Source organism: Loxodonta africana, chromosome 22, assembly GCF_030014295.1.
Source record: "Loxodonta africana isolate mLoxAfr1 chromosome 22, mLoxAfr1.hap2, whole genome shotgun sequence".
NCBI lineage: Eukaryota > Metazoa > Chordata > Mammalia > Proboscidea > Elephantidae > Loxodonta > Loxodonta africana.
In genome coordinates, this window is record NC_087363.1 from 69,386,368 (window position 1) to 69,406,252 (window position 19,885).

At 44.0% G+C, this 19,885-nt stretch overlaps 1 protein-coding gene across 1 annotated transcript in view; it reads left to right on the forward strand.

The window, feature by feature from the left end:
• Positions 1 to 1,242: 1,242 nt before the first annotated feature.
• DPP6 (dipeptidyl peptidase like 6) overlaps positions 1,243 to 19,885 on the forward strand; it is a 1,008,238-nt gene continuing 989,595 nt past the window's right edge. The window contains exon 1 of the mRNA XM_064275114.1: positions 1,243 to 1,488. Within this exon, the coding sequence (XP_064131184.1) occupies positions 1,243 to 1,488 (246 nt within the window). The remainder of the gene's footprint in view (positions 1,489 to 19,885) is intronic.

The following is a 19,885-nucleotide window of genomic DNA, read 5'->3' on the forward strand; positions in this document are numbered from 1 at the left end:
AAAAAAAAAATTGATAGGAGCACTTGAAAGGTGCACACCATTTGGTATCATTTCTCCCCTCACATCCCCTCAGTAGGGGACAAGGAGGGCAGAGGTGGAGCAAGCTCTGCAAAAGCTGCTGGAGCCCAGGTTCTTCAGTCCCACTCACGGTGGCCTGATGTACACAAATGTGTTGGAGTGTGTGTTTGGGGGAGGGGGGGCGTTGAAAACAATCGCTCTGAAGGTTTCCACTAGGCCTTCTCTCTCGTTTTCAATAAGCTTCTTTCACTTTGGAAGGAGGTGAAGGAAAATGGATCCATTTTCCTGAACAGACCTTGTGTGTGGAAGGCAGGGAAGCTCGTCAGCCTGAGTTCTCCTCTCTTCCACACCGCGCTTCCTCCCTGGCCGCCTTTGCGCTCCACCTCACCCCAGTAGTACCCCAGCACTCAGGTGTCTTTGATGTTGTTGTTTCAAGTTCGGCAAGAAAAGCTACGAGAAAAACACAAGGGGGAGCCGGGAGGAGGACAGCAGCGCAAGGCGGCTGGGAGTGGACGCGCGTGGACTGGCCCAGGGCCGCGCGGGGGCTAAAGGGGCGCCGGCGGGCTCGGCCGCCTCCTGGCCCCCCGGCCCCGCTGCTCGCCCCGGAGGTCCCCTCGCCCGCCATCCCTTGGGCCCCGCGGCGGCCGGGCACCCCTGACACGCCGCGCAGCCCCAGCCTGGCCCCACGCGCCCCGAGCCCGCCGCTCTCCCGCCGCCAGCCCCGGCCACCAGGCGCCATTATCGCGCTGCGCCGAGGGGCTGGGTCGGGAGGCTGCGAGCGGAGAGGCCTCGGGGGCGGTGGGACCCTCGGGACGCGTGCCGGTCCCTGGGGGCACCCCATCTCTGGGACCTTGGCAAGGTCCCTCCCTCCACCGTTGTTATTATTATCCTTTTCTATTCCTTCCTCCCTTCATTGTCTTTGATTAGGCCGTACGTGGCTAGGAGTTTAAAAAAAAGGAGAGAGCGCGGGGCGGGCGCCGCGTCCAGACCCCAGCGGAGGCGCCCGGGGAGGGGGCGCGCAGGAGCCGGCGCTGCAGAGAGCGCCGGTGGCCACGGAGCGGGCGCGCGCCCCGCTGCTCGCCTGGCTTCTCCTTCTTCGTCCTTTTTTTTTTTTTTCCTTCTGGAGAGGCGTAGAGGAACGGGAGCCCGAGAGGGAGAAAGCAAATTAAAAAAAAAAAAAAAAAGAAAGAAAAAGCTCAAGACCGAGCGGGAGCGCGGCGACCGATGGCTTCGCTGTACCAGAGATTCACCGGCAAGATCAACACCTCCCGGTCCTTCCCGGCGCCCCCCGAGGCGAGTCGCCTCCTGGGCGGCCAGGGGGCCGAGGAGGACGGTGGCAACGCGGGCGGCCGGACCCCGCGACCCCAGGCGCCTGCGGCGCCCCAGGAGCACGGCGGCGGCGGCGGCGGCAGAGCGGCGGGCCGGCCCCGGTTCCAGTACCAGGCGAGGAGCGACTGCGAGGATGAGGATGTAAGCGTATGGAGGGGTGGGTTTGGGCTGCAGCTCGTTAGCGAGACGCGCTCGCAGGCAGGATCTCCTTGAAGGTCTCGGCTCTCCTCCGCCCTCTCTCTGTCCCCCTCCTCCGCCCTCCCCCATTACCCCCAGGGAGCGCCCACAAACACTCTCCTTAGCGCCAAATCTCGGTCACCGCGATCCTGTGAGCGGGTCTCCGCAGAGGCGGCGGGCCGGGAGTTCTTGACTTGAGAGGGGAGGGTTTGTTAATGCTGCGCCTGCTGGGCTCTGGAATTCGCTGGGGGTGTCACATGGATGTGTGGATGTATGTTTTTAACTGAATGCGATCTGTCTGTGCGCATAAGCCAACCCCCCCGCCCCGGGGGAAGATTAAGTCCCAAATCCTTTTGTTCCCCTTCCACTTGTCACTGGACTCCGTTCAACTTCCATTGTGCCCCTTTTCACCGCCACCTCTTGACCCCTTCACTCAGTGACTACACTTGATCTTCTCACCTCTCTCAGACACTGTTTTTGGTGGTAGTTATTATATTTTGGGGGGGGGGTGGAGGAGGGAAGTAATAGCATCGAACCCTGAACCCCATCCCAGGTCCCTCACAATTTTTGTTGATGGCACTTTGGACTAGCAACTCTACCTCAGACTGTGTTAAGTGAAAACTTCTCTGCTAGCACGTTTTCTACTCTTCTCAGGGCTGACAGTCTTGGTTCCAACGGTTGGATTTACATATCGCCTTAGTAACCAATGACTCAAGCAGGGCACTGGCGGATGGCGGGTCTGATGGATGGAAGAGTTAAACCACCTTGTATTGATCCCTTCCAGTGATTTAGAGGGGCGGGGGAGACCAGGAAGAGCGGAAACTGTCATTTTTCTTTGAGACCTTATCTGCTGAAGGAAAAGAAAAATCCCAGACAAGCTCTCAGACAGACAGGTCTGACTTGGTTAGCACAGCTCTCAGAGACGTGCAGGGTGTCATTGCCGAGTTTCTCACTTGGCAGCACCCTGTAAACAAGAGTCCTCACCCAGCCTTCACACAGACTCTCAGACACATTTCTACCCTGACATATGCAGGATAGTAAATTTCCCCTGCACTGACAGGGGCTTGTTGTCAGTAAAAAAAAATCTGCCTTGGATCACGCTGCTTCACTATTTGTGTTTTTTTTTTTATAGTGCAGAAGGTGGGGGGGGGGGTGTAAGTGTTTCCACAGGGACAGTTCTTCGTGGCTAAATCTTGCAAAAATTGGAAAGCTTTTGTTGTGACTGGTGGTGTTTGTTTTGTTTTATGAATGGCTGATGTGAAGATTTAGATAAAGATGACGGAAGTTTGTAGGTGTGGTTTGGACACAAACGATCCTGCATGAGATCTTGCATGAGATTTTCTTACCTTCTTTTAGATCATTTCCCAATTCCCCTGGCAAGACAGAGAGATATCCCCAGCTCTGGTGGGCCAGGTACTGAGGTAAATGCATGAATTCTTTAGTCATCTGGTTCTAGGAACTAGAAGTCGTGGGTGATGGTCAAGAATTCTGGAGCAGTAACGGTGTGAGAGTGTTGGGGAGGACAACTGAGCTGCAATGCAGGCAAAAAAAGACGCACTTTTGCTTTAGATAGGACTTAAGACCGTTGAATTGTGTCTCCACAGCCCAGAGTGGGTGATGCTCGGAGTGAAAACACGTGCAGTATCCTCTCAACGGGCTCTAGGTGTCGCTAAGAGAAAGGAAAGACAAGAATTTTTTAATTTTGTTTCTGATGGTCTCTTCACATCTTTTCTTTTTTTTTATCTTAGCTGAGAGTATACATTTCCTTCTTTTCAGTTTGACAAATGCCTAGAGCTGTTTCTCAGAGAAGCGGAAGTACAGACCTGAGGAACAAATTGGGGATTTAACTTTGCAAATGATTTGTGCTGACTCTGAACAGCTTTTGGAACATAGATTCGTTAATTCTAGATTCACATCAATTTATTTTTCCTCAAAAATACAGGAATGTACGTTCAGTAAGACCTGCGAAAGCCGGCACCTGCGTAAGGCAGAAACCTGTAAGAGAAAGAGAACTGAAATATATTCCACTAACAGAGAGCGATAGAACAGTAGTAAGACTGCACCCTGTCAAAGGCAGAAAACTTGTGAAACTGGGAAAAAAAGGCAATCCCGTTGAGACCAGATCTCACAGGTTTCACTGTGTATACAGGAATGTGTGTGTGTGTATGTAGTGTGTATTTTTATAGCATCCTTATGTAAACATAAGGAACCCTGGTGGCACAGTGGCTAAAGCACTCAGCCGCTAGCTGAAAGGTTGGTGGTTTGAACTCATCCGCTGTTCCACAGGAGAAAGATGTAATAGTCTGCTCCCATAGCGGTTTACATCCATGGAAACCCTATGGGGCAGTTCTGCTCTGTCCTGTAGGGTTGTTATGATTTGGAATCAACTCAACAGCAGTGGGTTTGGTTTTGGTTTTGGTACGTAAACATACATGTCTCATTGTTGTTGTTAGGTGCCATTGAGCTGATTTCGACTCATTGCAACCTCATGTGTGCAGAGTAGGGCATTTCTATAGGGGTTTCAAGGCTGTGGCCTCTTGGAAGCAGATTGCCAGGCCTGTCCTCCAAAGTGTCTCTGAGTGGGTTGGAACAGCTAACGTTTCAGCTAGTATTGTGTGCTTAACGGTTTGTGCCACCCAAGGACTCCCATGTTTTCTTATCTGTACATATATATCTGGGCATAAATTGGGCAAAATAAGTACATAACTGCAAAAAATGCATAGTGCGTATTGCCTTTGGGTTAAAAACACGTGATTACACTGATGACACAAGACCAATGTAGCATTGGTTTCTTGATAAGTTTTATGTGCATTTCTCAAAAAAGTCATTCCAGATTGGAAAAGTTATAGCCAAACATTTACTAAAAGATAGATGGATATTTAAATAAACTGCCTTTCATCCAGAAAGAAAGACTTCAGTTTTCTTAAGATTAATTACTAAACTATTGCCATTGAGTTGATTCTGACTCAGAGTGACCCTATAGGACAAAGTAGAATAGCCCCATAGGGTTTCCAAGGCTGTAAATCTTTATGGAAGCAGAGTGCTACATCTTTCTCCTGTGGGTTGGCTGATGGGCTCAAACCAGGGCTTCAGACCAGTTTGTTCTGGTTCAAACCCCTGCTGAGAATTTGCATTTCTAACAAGTTTCCAGGAAGTTATGCATAAGAATCACCTTGGGATCTTGTAAAAATGTAGATTCTGATTCAGTATATCTGGGGTGGAAATGTGGATTCTCAGCAGGAAACTTGTTAGAAATTCAGATTCTCAGCAGGGGTTCTAACTGAAAAAAAAAAACAGGTTTGAAGCCCTGGTACAAACTGCTGACCTTTCTCAGTTAGCAGCCGAGCACTTAACCCCTGCACCACCAGTGCTCCCTTAAGATATTAAAAAAAATTAGGTACATATTATTTGAAGAAGACCTTAGATATAAAGCTCATTTTCAGATGCTTATCCTCCTTAAGATAGAGGAATCTTGAGTAATCATTTCGCTATCAAAATTTAAAGCTGAAGATATTCAATTAGGACCTCATTGCATGTTATATGTATCTTGCTATTACTGATGTCCTTCATGTAGAACAGACATTTTCATTTAAAACTACTTAAACATTTGTGAAGCACTGCTTAAATGGGAGCTGTCTCAGGTGCTGAAACGTTTCTTTGCATTTACTAGTTGCCCTCCAGTACATTCTGAATTATGGAGACCCCATGTGTGTCAAAATAGAACTGTGCTCCACAGGTTTTCAGCTGCTGATTTTTCAAGAAGTAGATTGCCAGGCCTTTCTTTTGAGGTGTTTCTGAGTGGACTTGAACCCCCAACCTTTTCGTTAGCTGCCAAACACATTAACTATACTGTGAACCTATAGGACAGAGTAGAAGTGCCCCATAGAGTTTCCAAGGAGGGCCTGGCGGATTCGAACTGCCAACCTCTTGGTTGGCAGCCGTAGCACTTAACCATTGCACCACCAGGGTTTCCCTCTTCTCATTAAAGCACAGAAAATCTCAATTCCTTTTATCCGCAGAGTCCCAATCCCAAGGCTGGTGGCTTTATTGCTCCCTGTGGCTTGCCATCCAGGGAAAGTTATTCCAAAATACAGAAACAACTTTCCCACCTCAGTCACCTAGAGAATGGCAAGTGGAATACCTTCAAAGTCAAGCTGGCTTTGCACTTCTTGTCTTTCTATCTAGAAAAGAAAAAAAAAAGTGTAGTTCTTGGCAGTTGAGAGTCAGTAATTCCCAAAGAAAAATTAAAATTCAAGGTAGTCACAAGGTCTAGCTAGCACTGGTAAGTCAAATGCAGAGTTTGCATAAAAACCAAACCAAATCCACTGCTGTCCACTTGATTCTGACTCATGTGGGACAGAGTAGAACTTCCCGTAAGGTTTCCAAGGGTGTAAATGTTTACAAAAGCAGGCTGCCGCATCTTTCTCCTGTGGAGCAGCTGGTGGTTCGAACCACTGACCTTTTGGTTAGCAGCCAAGCGCTTTAAGCAGTATGCCACCAGGGATCCTTAGAGTTTGCATAAACCAGAAAACCAAACCCACTGCCATTGAGTTGATTCCAACTCAGAGCAACCCCATGGGATTTCCAAGGCTGTAAATCTCTACAGAAGCAAACTGCCACATCTTTCTCCCATGGAGCCACTAGTGGCTTCAAACCCCTGACTTTTTGGTTAGCTGTCGATCGCTTTAGCCACTTCACCACCAGGGCTTCTTAGAAGTTTGCATCCCAGAACCAAACCAAACCCAGTGCCATCGAGTCCATTCTGACTCCTAGTGACCCTGTAGGACAGAGTAGAACTGCCCCCAAAGAGTCTCCAAGGAGTGCCTGGTGGATTCGAACTGCCATCCCTTTGGCTAGCAGCCTAGCATTTAACCACTACTCCACCAGGGTGCATAGCAGGTAGTTAATTAGCAATGCATTGCTTATCTTCACAAACTACACTTCCAACAAAGGGACCACCCAAGTGTGTAGCTCAACAGTAAAGCCTGCTTTGGGTGGGTCGGTTCTAAGAGCAAAGTTTCACTTTCAAATAGAAATAAATGCAGAGTGTCTTTTTTTTTTTAATCACAATTTTGTCATCAGTCTTAGATTTCTCTAAATGTAAAGTCATTTACTTGAACAACTCTAAAGAATCAGTAACTATTTTGATTTAAATTTCATTGTGTTGATTTAAAAATAAGCTGACTTTTAAAGGAAATGTTGCTGGAAGTGACTTTTTAATGTAATTCAGTAATTTTTAATTGGAATAACTTGTGACTAATTTTAAACTACTGAACTTTGTCATATCCCTACTGGAGCATTTCTTTTCAATTACTTAAATGACTTTGGAGATCTTGTGCACTGTTAGGGCAGTAGTTTTGTTAAAGGCCATCTCAGTGTGCTCCTGTGTCTTTCAGTTTTACGGACACATGATTTCTCAACAACATAAAAACAATGATAATACAGGATTTTGAAACAGCAAATTGGTCAAAACTGGGATTGAGCAACAAAGCACTGCTCTTGGTGTCTCTCAGCCTGATAGGACAAATTTCATTGTCCTGATCGTCTTCAGCAACTGCCCAATCCTCTTTCTCTCCACCTTGATTTTTCACTGATACGATGTCAACATCCTGTTAATTTTTCCTTGGGATTTATCAGCCTTATTTTTTAAATAGCTTGGTTCTGCAAATGAGCTTATATACTCTAGACTCTGTTTCTTCCTTCTGCTCCAGTTTTAATTTTTTTAAATTTTAATCTTATATTAATTTCTTAAAATACCAGAAAGAGAAACTTCTCAACTGTCTGCTTCATCACTAATTTGACAGAGCTTTGTGTGCTCACGTTCAGGTGGTTATGGGATATTACAGGGTAGTTTGACGCTTTAAATGAGGAGCCCTGTAAAGTTGCCATCTCACTTACTCCTCACAACAACAAAGAAATCCTCTGCTGTTGAGTCGATTTTGACTCATAGTGACTCTATAGGACAGAATAGAACTGCCCCACTGCCCCACTGGATTTCCAGGCTTGTCAGTCCTGACGGAAGCAGAGTGCCATATTGTTACCTGACTGGGGTCGGTGCCCTGGAGCAGTTGAGCCAGTGAAACATAGTCCAAGTCAGAAAGAGTGGGAAAGTTTATTAAGGAGATGTATACATCACCAGGGACCCAGCAGCAACACAGGCTGTCCCTATGGAGTTCTAAAGAACAGTTTTACATTAGAGCTTATATAGAACCCTACTCTTGAAACTTGTACCTTGTATCTTTTATGAGGCTCCAGGCACTCACACCTTGTCTCTCTGAGCTCTGACTTTGAGGTCTTTGGTAGGTCATTTCCTCCTCCTACCCTTTAATATAGGTAATCTCCAAGGTTTTGGTCTCTAGTAGTTTATTCTTTACCTTTTGTGTTTTCCTCTGAAGATAAGTTACCTAGTTTTATACAAAGGATGTTGTGTATATTCTGCAGCTTCTGTGTTACAAGGTGATTAAAGTAGCTTTATTAACTTGATATACATCTCCTAGCATTTCTTCTGAAGATAATTTGCTTTTCTGTTTTATAGATTTAGAGAAATCTGAAATTGGAAGGAACTTGGGGCCCTGGTGGCACAGTGGTTAAGCGTTTGGATGCTAACCAAAAGGTCAGCAGTTTGAATCCACCGGCCACTCCTTGGAAACCCTGTGGAGCAATTCTTCCCTGTCCTATAGGGCTGCTATATGAGTTGTAATCGACTCGATGGCCCTGGGTTTGCCTTTTTTTTTTTTTTGCAGGGGACGGTAGGGCAGAGTCACCATCTCGGTTTCTCTTCCACGCTTTTGTACCACATGTCAAGCAGTCAGCTGGGTCATTTTTGTAATGGTGACAAGGAATACATCCCAAAATGAATTTGCCATTCCTCTTCTCTTTACATCTGTTATTCCAAATAAATTTTCACCCCAATCCCCTTATTCATACTAGTAGTATTACCACTCCTTCCACCTCCTGACTTGGCATACAAATTACATCCTATCAATAACTTATTTCTTTCTTGTGAAATGAAGTGTCTCACTAGGTAAGTTTTGAGGTCCCTTCCTCGGTTTAATGCCATATGCCCCTATATCATAGTACCCTGCTTAATATAATAATTGAACTCCTAAAAAGCTTAATTTTTGTGCTGGGGAACATATTTTAAACCCACAAGAAGTATTTACTGCTTAACACAGCCTCACAGGGAATGCTTTGCTAAGGTAATTAATCACCATTTAACTTTTTTGTATAATTTTACATCTTCATAATTAACCACACCACAAAGAAATGGGAAGATCATACTATATAACAAAATTGTACAAAATTCTGCTTATATAAGTAGGGAGTTGTCTCCATTATAGAACAGTAACACTAGCGACATTAAAAAAAAGGCCTCATAGAGACAAAGTAAATAAGAGGTCACCAGGGGCTGAGGTGGGGGTGGGGAATTATTTCTTGCTGGGTACTGTTTCAGTTTGGGGTGACAAAAAATTCTGAAGCTAGACAGTGATGAATGGAGATAGCCTTGTGAATGCAGTTATGACCACTGGATTTTACACTTAAAATGGTTAAAACGACACATTTTGTGTCATATATATTTTACATCAAAAAATTTTTTGAAAAAAGGAAACGCACAAAAGAAGATAGGCAGGGCTAGCTGAGTGATGCCTGAAGCAAATATAGCATCAGAAATACCTTGCATCTGCATTGCACCTTATAGTGTTAAAGCGCCAAGCACGTGTGTCTCATTTCTCCTTGACAGTTACCTTGGCTAGGGAGGGCAAGTATAACAGTGAGACTTCAGCTTTTGGCCTGAAAAATCAGTAGGGGTAGGCCTCATTTCTTTTCATTTGGATGGGTCAACTGCCAGCTGAGAGTTACAGCAGACAAATTTCACAGCACACACCTGTGCTTTCTAGAGCTAGCCAAAAAACTGTGTGTTTGCTTCAAGACGACTTTGTGCATGAAAAATGAACACTGTATCTTCCCAGTAGATTTGGGTCCTGGAACAGCAGTGAGGCATCCTGAAGTGGCCGTAGAAATCTACTTACATGGAATTTTTTTTCTATTGCTGCCAGTGCACACTTTAAATAATTTACTTGTATATGTTACCTGTAGATTTAAGGAGGCCTGGCACATTAGAATAACATAATATTCATTTCTCTTTTTGACAATGGACTTAACTCATTTCCTCACTTGAGATTAATATTCTAATATCAAATAGGTAGACAGGCATTTTTCTAGATGTTGGCTCAGGACATTTTTTCTCCATAAAATAGAGCTTTTCTTACCCCAAGCTTCTTCTCCTTCCTGTAGAGTCAGAATGATGAATGAGTTTAATTTTTGCAAGCAACTGGCAGGAGCTGCTCAGTAAGATGGACACGCTGATTGTGTATAACCCTGTTCCTTTTAATTACTCTGACGGTAACAATACTTTAATCAAGTGCGTGAGAAGTGCTTCTCTGCGATATACAATATTGACCCCTTTCATTGGAAAAAAAATTTTTTTTTTTTTTGGGCACTGCCTATAAAAATAATAATCACAGTAATCCTTTTACAATTAAATTCCAGCTAATAAATTAGTGTTAAGGGAACTGAGTACCCATTTGCCATGTTATGATTTGCGTTATGATAGCCGTGTAAAAAATTCAACCTTTCTAGTTAACAACTTTTGGGACATTTATCTTTAAAATGATCTATCATTACGAAATTTTCTGAAATAAAATATTTTTAAAAAATGGTAACATCTAATTATACCAATGATAAGACTACAGGTAATTATGTGAAAAATACTGGGAAATCACCTGTGTTCTCCGAGCTTAAGAGAGCCTGCCTTCTCTTCCCTCCCCGTGTTCTTTTCAGTATACTCTGCTGTACCAGAATTGAGTTAAGAATTAATTATATCACTGAGTTTAAAAAGTATGAACATTATAAAATGAAATATTCTAAGTTATTTTGGTTCTAAATGGATGTGATAATTGCCAAAGGGAACAAAAACAATTTTTTAGCAGTACGGTAAGATATTGCCCCAACTTAGTTTCTCTAATAATTTTACATTTATTCTGCAGATTTTGTCTTTCTGCCTTTTCTGGCAGTGTTCATAGCCATTTTTAAGCACAGTTAAGTGTTCAGGTTTGCCCCATGATGGAGAAGGATATATAATTTCACAGACGAGACTAGAAGTCACTAAGGCTGTAAGGTCAAGACGGTAGGATGCCGGGTGGTAGCAGGACCCCGAGGAGCCCTGTTTGCTGAGTTGTAACATCTTAGTTGGCAGTGATGCGACGAGTGAGGTCCCGGCGGCTGGGCATGAGAGCAAGGCAGGATTTGGAACCCTATAGAGATGCAGGGAAGAGGAAGCATCATGTAGCTACAAATAGAATGGTTCTCAGGGCTTGAAACAAAGTCTTCATCTTAAAAAAAATATCTTATTTTCAGTCAGCCCTGCATACGTGGATAAACAACTTGATGACGTTTAAAATGCGTTAAAGTCATCTTAGCAACATTTTCAATTGTGTGGTGCTCAGATTTAGCTTTGATATTATTAGCTTTTACCTTAGATAGTTTTGGGTCAATTTTAACAAAATATGTAAAAAAAACAAAGTAGAATAGGAGAGACAGGCATCTTCCTCAGTTAGGAACTAAGGAAAACAATGAATTCTGTCTCCTATTGTTTACTATTGTGGGAAGACTTAAAAAAAAAAAAACTACTGGATTTAATACAGCAGCTTTCATATAGCAATGTGTTCTTTTGTATTCTATCCACACTACATTTATATAATTTATATATCTGTAACCCAGCGCCGTTGAGTCAATTCCGACTCATAGCAACCCTATAGGACAGGATAGAACTGCCCCACAGAGCTTCCAAGGAGCGCCTGGTGAATTTGAACCGCTGACCCTTTGGTTAGCAGCCATAGCACTTAACCACTACGCCACCAGGGTTTCCTATATATACATATAAATATGTATATATATCCATTATATATTATATATCATAAACCGTAACCTGTTGGTGTCGAGTTGATTCCGACTCACAGTGATCCAATAGGACAGAGTAGAACTGCCCCGTAGGGTTTCCAAGGGGCGGCTGGTGGATTCAAACTCCAAACCTTTTGGTTAAGCAGCCTGATCTCTTAACCACTGTGCCACCAGAGCTCCATTATATATCCTTTATGTATCATATTCATATGTCATATTCATAATATATTCTAAGGTAACATCAACCAGAAAAAGAGTAGGAATGGAATAGGGAGAGCTGGAAGAATTAGGAATGAAAGACGTTGAGTGAGGGAGGGAGGGGGAGAATGAAGTAGAAATTGAAGACAGAGAAACACCAAACGGAATATCTGGCCTTCTGTCTCCCTAATCATTTTCTCCAGAAAAGTAAATTGCCTAGACTGTATTCAGACCCTTGATATGTTTCATTCAAAATCCCATCTAATAATTTTTAGAAATTAAAAACATACAAATTTGAAAATGTCTGTAAAATTATTGGGAGAAGATGCTGTCTTATCGCTTTCTGAAACCTTTTAGAGCTGTGGGGAGTTTACCACTCCACATGACAGCTGGAGGTGGCTTTCTTGTTCTGCCCTTCCCTGTAGCTTCTGCTCAGGGTTCTAGTCCGTCTCATAGCTGCCAAAGAAAGACAGTGACCTTCATATACCTGAGGGAAAAGAGAACATGCGGTCCCTCTCTTTCTCATTTTCTTCATGCTTCTTCTAGGATTCTGGACAGAACTTCCCCACCACCTTTACAAGTCTCATCGGGACATTGAGGTTAAATTCATGGAGGGAATTAATATAATTTGCCGGGACACTTGCAAATAGAATGCTAGCTACTTTAAATAAACCTTCTTCTCTGAGCTTTTAATTTTCCTTAACCTTAATACCTATTTCATTTTGTCAGATCTGAAAATGTGTGTCCTCAGCAGCTGTTTAAGTAAGATACGCTGCAAGTCAGTCACTTCATCCACAGCAAACCTGTCTGTTAGCATGTCCACATCCAGGTTCCTCAGACTTCAGTGCCCACTGTCAACCAGCACACCTCTCTAGAAGTAAGGGAGGCTCAGCTAAAACTGATACATGGGTAATGCTTAGGTGGATAGGTGGATGGGGGATGCCAACGGGTGGGTGGATGGGTGGATGGGGGATGCCAATGGGTAGGTGGATGGGTGGATGGGGGATGCCAACGGGTGGGTGGATGGGTGGATGGGGGATGCCAATGGGTAGGTGGATGGGTGGATGGGGGATGCCAATGGGTGAGAAGTGGAGAAATTAGAGAGTCAAGATTGCAGTAGATTTTTTAAAACTCAGATGTAAGCTAAGCTTTGTGAAAGTCTGGCATCTCCTATGGGTGGGTGTGGGGGTCGTTAGTGTTTGTTACTCAGCAAAGATTTCCAGGTCTTCCGGGCATCTGGTAGGGTAGTCTCCTCTGCCCATTTAGAGTTAGAAGTGGCTGTGTGATTTATGCTGTCTGATGAAATGGGAACGGAAGTGAGTGTCCCACTCATAAGTGGAAACTTTACGAGCCATGCTTTGTTTTCTATGCTCTGTGGTTCAAATCCGCCAGGCGCTCCTTGGAAACCCTGTGGAGCAGTTCTACTCTGCCCTATATGGTCACTATGAGTTGGAATCGACTCGACGGCAGTGGGTGGTTTTATGGTTCCTCTGCCATGGAAACCAGCAGTATTCTAGATAGTGGCTGGTCTATGAGCAAGATATGAACTTTTGTTTGTGAATCACTGAGATTATGTTACTGAAGCATAACCCAGCCTGACCTGAATGGTGCGATAGGATAAATGTCAACGTGTCTCAAGGGCAGCATCACCTTTGGGCAAAGTAAGTACTCTCTGGTGGATCTTTTAGCTCTAACTTCATATATCTCACTTAACAATTAGCATTTCTTGAAGACAGAGATGGAAATTCGCCTGGGATAGGCAGGGGACCTTAGAGTACATGAGTCTTCTCCTTCTCTAAGGCTCTTTCTATTTGGGGAGCATGTTTTGTTGGGTGACAGGGCAGAGAACTAGAAGGTACCAGTTTCCTGAAAGACAAATTGATGTGTTCATGATGTGTTCAAAGGGAACAAAAATAATTTGTTAACAATGCTGTAAGATTTTTTCCCTGACTTAGTTTCCTTTTCTCTACATGTGTTTTCTTTCATTTTTCTATTTTCTTTTGTTGTCTCCTCTGTCAGAGTGTCAGCTGAACCACTATAGGGAGCGTGGAGTTGGGGAGGCAGTAGGGAAGGGGCAAATACATAGGTTGCTAGATAGAAATGCCAAAAGCAAATCTTGCCAGCTTCAGACTGTTCCTAAGAGTCATCCTTAGATATGAGACTTCTGGGCCGTTGACTAGAGACCTTTCAAATCAGAGAAGGAAAAGATTGCTTAGAGATGCTGTCCGAGGTTGAAGGTTCCAGTATAGACAAACATCTGTGTCTCTTAGTGTGCATCCTTGGGGCTCACTGTGCTCTTCCATTGTCTAGCGTCTTATGTGGATGCAAGGTAAGGTTACCTACAATTTAGAAATAGAAACATTAGCAGAAACATTTAGCTTTAGCACAGTACTGTTTCTCCTCCAATTAGTGTCCTACCTATTACCATTCAATCTCCATTTTGTATGTGGAAAGGGCATCCAGATCTTTCGTCCCTCTGAATGGATAGGAAAGTCAGTCTCTACATGGCTTGTTATCTATTAAAGGGAGAGAGAAAAGCCAGCAGAGACAGGGGCACTGTTTCTATAGAAACGGGAGCTGGCTGTAATGAGCAGGGCCACTGGTTCTCCTTGTTGGGCACCTGGCCTTACAGAATACCGAATCTTTGATACGCTTGCTCCTTGTCCTCCGGCTCCTAGAGATTATATCACCCAGCAAGGCTTTTGTTTCTCCAGGTACAGGGAGCACAGCTGAGCAGAATCCTCAGGTCCCTGAGCTTGCCTCCCAGTGATCTTTCTAAGCCTGCCACCCCTGCTCCAACAGTGCTTGTATTTCACCACAGTGCTTGTCTGCTAACCCAAAGGTTGACAGTTCAGATCTACCAGCTGCTCCTTGGAAACCCTAGGGGGTGGTTCTATAGGGTCCTATAGGGTGACTATGAGTCGGAATCAACTTGACGGCAACTGATTTTTGGTATAGGACAAACAACCCAGCTCTTATAGCCTTTTTTGGCTAATGGAGTTAACCCAGGTGACTCTGAAAGAGTAGAGGACCTTGAATAGTCATTTCTGTCCCTCTGTGACTCCCACTCCCACTTACGTATCACTTAAAATCATCTCCCTACAGACACCAAGAAAAAGCTTTCCTGTCATCGTCCAGACATGTTTTCCTTTTGCTGGAATCAATTCCAACGTGTTGCAATTCAAGCCCCTGTCCTTGTGGTTTGACCTCACTAAGACAATTTTTCTCTAGGATGTGCTTGCTCAGGCCACGTTCACTCAGGTCACTCAGAACCTGCAGGGACTGCTCACTGCACTAGAGAAAAAGCCACATTCCTTATGATGACCCTAAGGCCCTACATGGTCCGCTCCCTCCACCCCTCTGACCTTGCCTTCCAAGTCCTATTCCAGCCCCACAGCCTCCTTGTTGTCCCCTGACCACCTGTCACCTGAGAGCCTTCATGCTGGCTGTTCGACTGCACGAACATACTTTCCCCAGGGACCTGCCTGACTGGCTCCTTCATGCCCTTCAAGTCTTTGCTCAATGTCACGTTTTCAGTGACGTCTACTCTGCCATCCTATTTAAAATTGCAGTGCACCCTCATTCATCGCTCCCGATACCCACTACCCTGCGCTGCTTGCTTTTCCCCTTTTTCTACAGCGTTTATCACCTTCTGACGTGTTATGTAACTTACTGATTATGCCTATTTTTATTTTTATCTTCCCCTGTCGGTATTAGCTGCACCAGTGTAGGCGTCTTTGGCTCTTTTGTTCTTTGACGTATCAATTGTATCTGAAGTATCAAAGTGTACACTGAAGGTGCTCAATAAATACTCGTTTAGTGAGTGACTAAATGATCTTCTGTCTGAAAACCTCATTTCAGCCTATCTGAATAATCGTGTTCCTCTAACCTTCTTTTCCTTTTTTTTATTTAAATGAGGTCTGAAATTAGGACTCTGTACCGTGTAAGTAGCTGTTTACAAGTATCTGAAAATGGAGTCTTTCGTTTTTACGGTTTCATTACAGTTTGATTCTGAAGAGACTTTCTGATCGTCCAACCTGAGACTGTAATTGAGCAGATAGAGTAGTTATTAGGAAAATAGAAGAATTTATTTTTGTAGGACTTGCTCAAAATGCACAAATATTTTGAATCTGTAATATTTTGTATTTCTTGCCTAAATTAAAAAAAAAGGTATGAGTTAAACGCACATTTTTTAGGTCTGACTGTTTTGTTGACTTGGTGTCCTTAACAGAGGAATAAAGTAGCAGACAAGAAGGGCCTGCTAGGGAAAATGGAAATGCTCAGGAAGAGAGTCCCGCAGCTGTGGCAATGCAGTAGTTGTTTTTGATTAGGAATTTGCATTACCTAATTCTTTTTTTTTTCTTAATTTAAGTGGAAGAAAAAGGTTTCAGCTACTTTTCCGTAATACTGTGATCATGTCTTTACCTGACAGCATAAAGTCATGTCAGAGCTCACTTGCGCTGTATATCATTAGAGCAAAACAAGTGTTCCTAGGTCAAAACGCAGCTTCTGCCAGAAAAAAATCTTCCTGAATTCTGTAACATATTTGAAACTGCCTGAGGCTCCTTAGCTACCTACAGCATACATTTTTGTGATGATAAGAAAACAGAACTGTCTGTATTTAGAAGGGGGCTGGAATAGGGGACTGAAACCTCAGATGTGAACCTGATGACCATTGTTCTGCCCATGGGGACAGTGACCCAGAGACACTCACTCCCTGAGGTTTTCCCCAGGCCACAGGAACACACTTCTATTCAAGTTTCTGCAAATGAAATATGCAAAATAAATATTTGCAATTTTTGCTTTCTGTTCCCAGATGGCGTTAGAATGCAAATATATGTTTTGGGAGCATTTATATCCACACCAGACTGAACTGTTTAACACCCCTGGAGGAGCAGGACAGGATCCTTTGGTTTGAATGCTGGACGAGACACATAGGCAGTGGGTTGAACAAGCCATCAGGGCGACCTGCAGGCAGGCTGCATCCTTTATCTAAAGACATGCTAATTAGCATGTGTAGTTCTGAAGCTGTCACATGGTGCAAAAGGGCATGCAATTAGATAAAGATAAGGCAGCCTATGATAAGGAGATGTATGGCGGCCAGGGAGCAGCTTGATGGCCACTGGATTTACATAGCCATCTTGCCTCAGAGCACTTACGACCAAAAAAAAAAAATTATAAAAGCATTTTTCCTGCTTCATTGTGTCAGGAATAGGAGTGTGAGTTAATGTGTCAGTGTTTCAAAGTTCAGACAGGGGACAGTTCACAGTACAGGAGGAGAGAGGCATCAGCAGCGTGTATGACCAGCCACTGCACATGCAGCTTGCTCACAGCCTGGCACTGAGGCTGGCTTTGTACACACCTGAGAGGACCTGTGCACTCTGTCTGGTGGGGGAGCCCCAGCCATCAGCCAAGCAGCCCAGTCAGGGAGCCGCAGAGCTGTGCATTGTTTATGACTCTGAGGGGGCCAGAGAGTCCACAGCCACAGCAGGGCCTGGCACAAGGTAGTCAAAGTGGCATGATTTCAGGGGCACTGGGATGACCTCAAGGAGCCCTGGTGGTGCAGTGGTTAAGCATTTGTCTGTTAACCAAAAGGTTGGTGGGTTGAACCCACCAGCCGCTCCATGGGAGAAAGTTGTGGCAGTCTGCTTCTCTAAAGATTACAGCCTTGGAAACCCTACGAGGCAGTTCTACTCTGTCCTATAGGGTCACTATGAGTCCGAGTTAATTTGAAGGCAATGGGTTTGGTTTTTTGGTTTCAGATGACCCAGTGTCACTGCCCCCAACCTCCCCCAGTCTGAGTCACAGCAGATCGTCAGAAACAGACAGGTGAACTGAGGGGAGATTTTGATGGGGGTGGAGCACGAGGATACGGAATGCAGACACTGGGTATTTGGGCTATGGCTCTAAAGCAGGGAAACCCCAAAGACAATGGCAGGGCTCAGCCCAGCAAGTACATATGGGTTACAGAGGAACTTGGGAAATAAATGGAATTCAGCAGTATTGTAATTTTTCTAGGGCAAGCGGAGTGGGTCAGACTTGTCTATAAGAGAAGAAATTCCTTCAGTGCTGTGTAAACCAGCGAATGCCTCTTTAATTGGCTTCTAACGACCAGATCCCCAGGCATTGTTTGGAATCCTTATTTTCTGACTGTGCTTCCCAGGAGTCCAGAGTCCTGTGGTGCCTGACAGGACACAGCAGAGGGAGGGAGAAGAGGAGACAGAGCCAACAGGACGCTGGCGCCTCCTTAGCTGTTGTGTTTTTTAATATTTTACTTGTATATGCCATTTCAAATGAAAAACAGATTCTGGTGCTAAATGAGCTCTTTCTGAGTAACAGCCAAATTGTTCGATAAATTCACAGATATCCAGCAGGGTCGCATAATGAGATATCCCTGTTACAACGTATAAAAGCTTTGCTTGTAGTGTTCAGTCAGGTCTACACCTAATGCCATTATTAGAGTAAATAAAATGGATTACAGCTTGATGGTTGATAAGAGGCCCTGTAGAAGCACAGCGGCTGGGTGTGCCAGTCCTGGAGTCAGACCTTCTGAGCTGGAATACAGACTCTACCGTTTACTATTTGTTTAACCTTACAAAGTTACTTAACTTTCTTTGAGCTTCAGTTTCCTCATTTATAAAACAGAGAAAATAACTATGGCATTTTTCTCATTGGTTTATTATAAAGATTGAGTGTGTTAATACCTGTGGAACAGTGCCTGGCGTGCAGTAAGCAAATGCCATATTATCATAAAGTCCTAATTGCAAAAACCAGTTGTTCTTTCCAGACAGGGGAAAAGGAGTCACGGAAGTGATTGCCATGCCCTTAGGGTGGAGGGGACAAGGGACCTGGCAGTGTGGAGGGGAAGGGATGCTGTAAGTCCCCACTGATTTCCTATATGCTTATAATTTAACTGTAACTCGATAATTTGGTTAATTGGGTGGTTTGAGTTATGAGAAAGCTGGATTGATAGATAACATGGTTTCAGGAGAAGCCAGTAGTGCCAGAGCTAGTAAAGGCCTCCTTTGACAGGGCTTTCTAACCCATCAACATGCCCCGCTAGGACATTCACAGAGGAAACATCCAGAGCTGTTCCGAGGGAACAAACCAGGAGGCTCTGTGGGATTCCTGGGTTAATTCTTAGGACCCTGTCCTAGACACCTAGGACTGCCGGATCACAACACCACAAGTGGGTGGCTTTAAAGAGGGGAAGTTTATTATCCCAGTTATTATTTATTATCTCAATTCTGGGGACTAGAAGTCCAAATTTCGGTTGTCAACAGCCAACACGTGTTGGCTATAGGGGAAGATCATTCCTTGTCTCTTCTAGCTCCTGGTAGCCCCAGGCATTCCTTGGCAGGCCATGGCTTTTAGATACGTCTCCACAAGGCGTCTGTCTTCTCCCTGTGCAGGTGTCTCTGCTTCTATGTCTCTTCCCCTTTTAAAAGACACCACTCAGAAGTAAGTAGGACTCACCCTACTCTGGTATGACGTCATGCGAGCCCAACTGATAACATCTTCAGAAAAAGACCCTATTTCCAAACAAGGTCACATTCGCAGGTACAGGGGTTAAGACTTCAACACGTCTTTTTCAGCAACGCTGTTCAATCCACTGCAGACCCTGTCAAGAAGGAACACGTGTATACTCATCAAGATTGTTGATGAGATTGATGCCTTAAAATTAAACTAGGAAATGCTTATTAAAAAATATTTCTCCCTTTTTTAAAAAAATAGTACATTTTATTATTGATATTTGAAATACTATACACAGTAAGTGCTAAATAAATAATTTTCCACCAGCAGCCGTCAAAATAGGTCTTAAAAGACTAGAAGACATTGAAAGCGTTACCAAGGAGCTTACTGCTAGGTGAAAAGAGAAGCAGATACATGTGATTCAACTGGAGAATTTATTCTAATAGGACACATTGGCAGGCACAGCCTTATTAAAAACTGGGAGAAGAAGTGTGGAATTGGTGGAGCTATTTAGGAAAATGGAGTGGAAGATTGGCCAGATATGGATTTGGGTACGGTAGTTTAAAAAATGCTCTAAGGCTGAATAAAAATCTTGAACCTACTTCTCATTATGTTTTTCATAAAATTTCACTGTAACATAATTCCCAACATTTTGTTATCTATTTCTCTGTTAGCAATTACATTGGCAACTTTCGTTAAACCATTTTTAGAAGTCTCTTCACTCAAACCG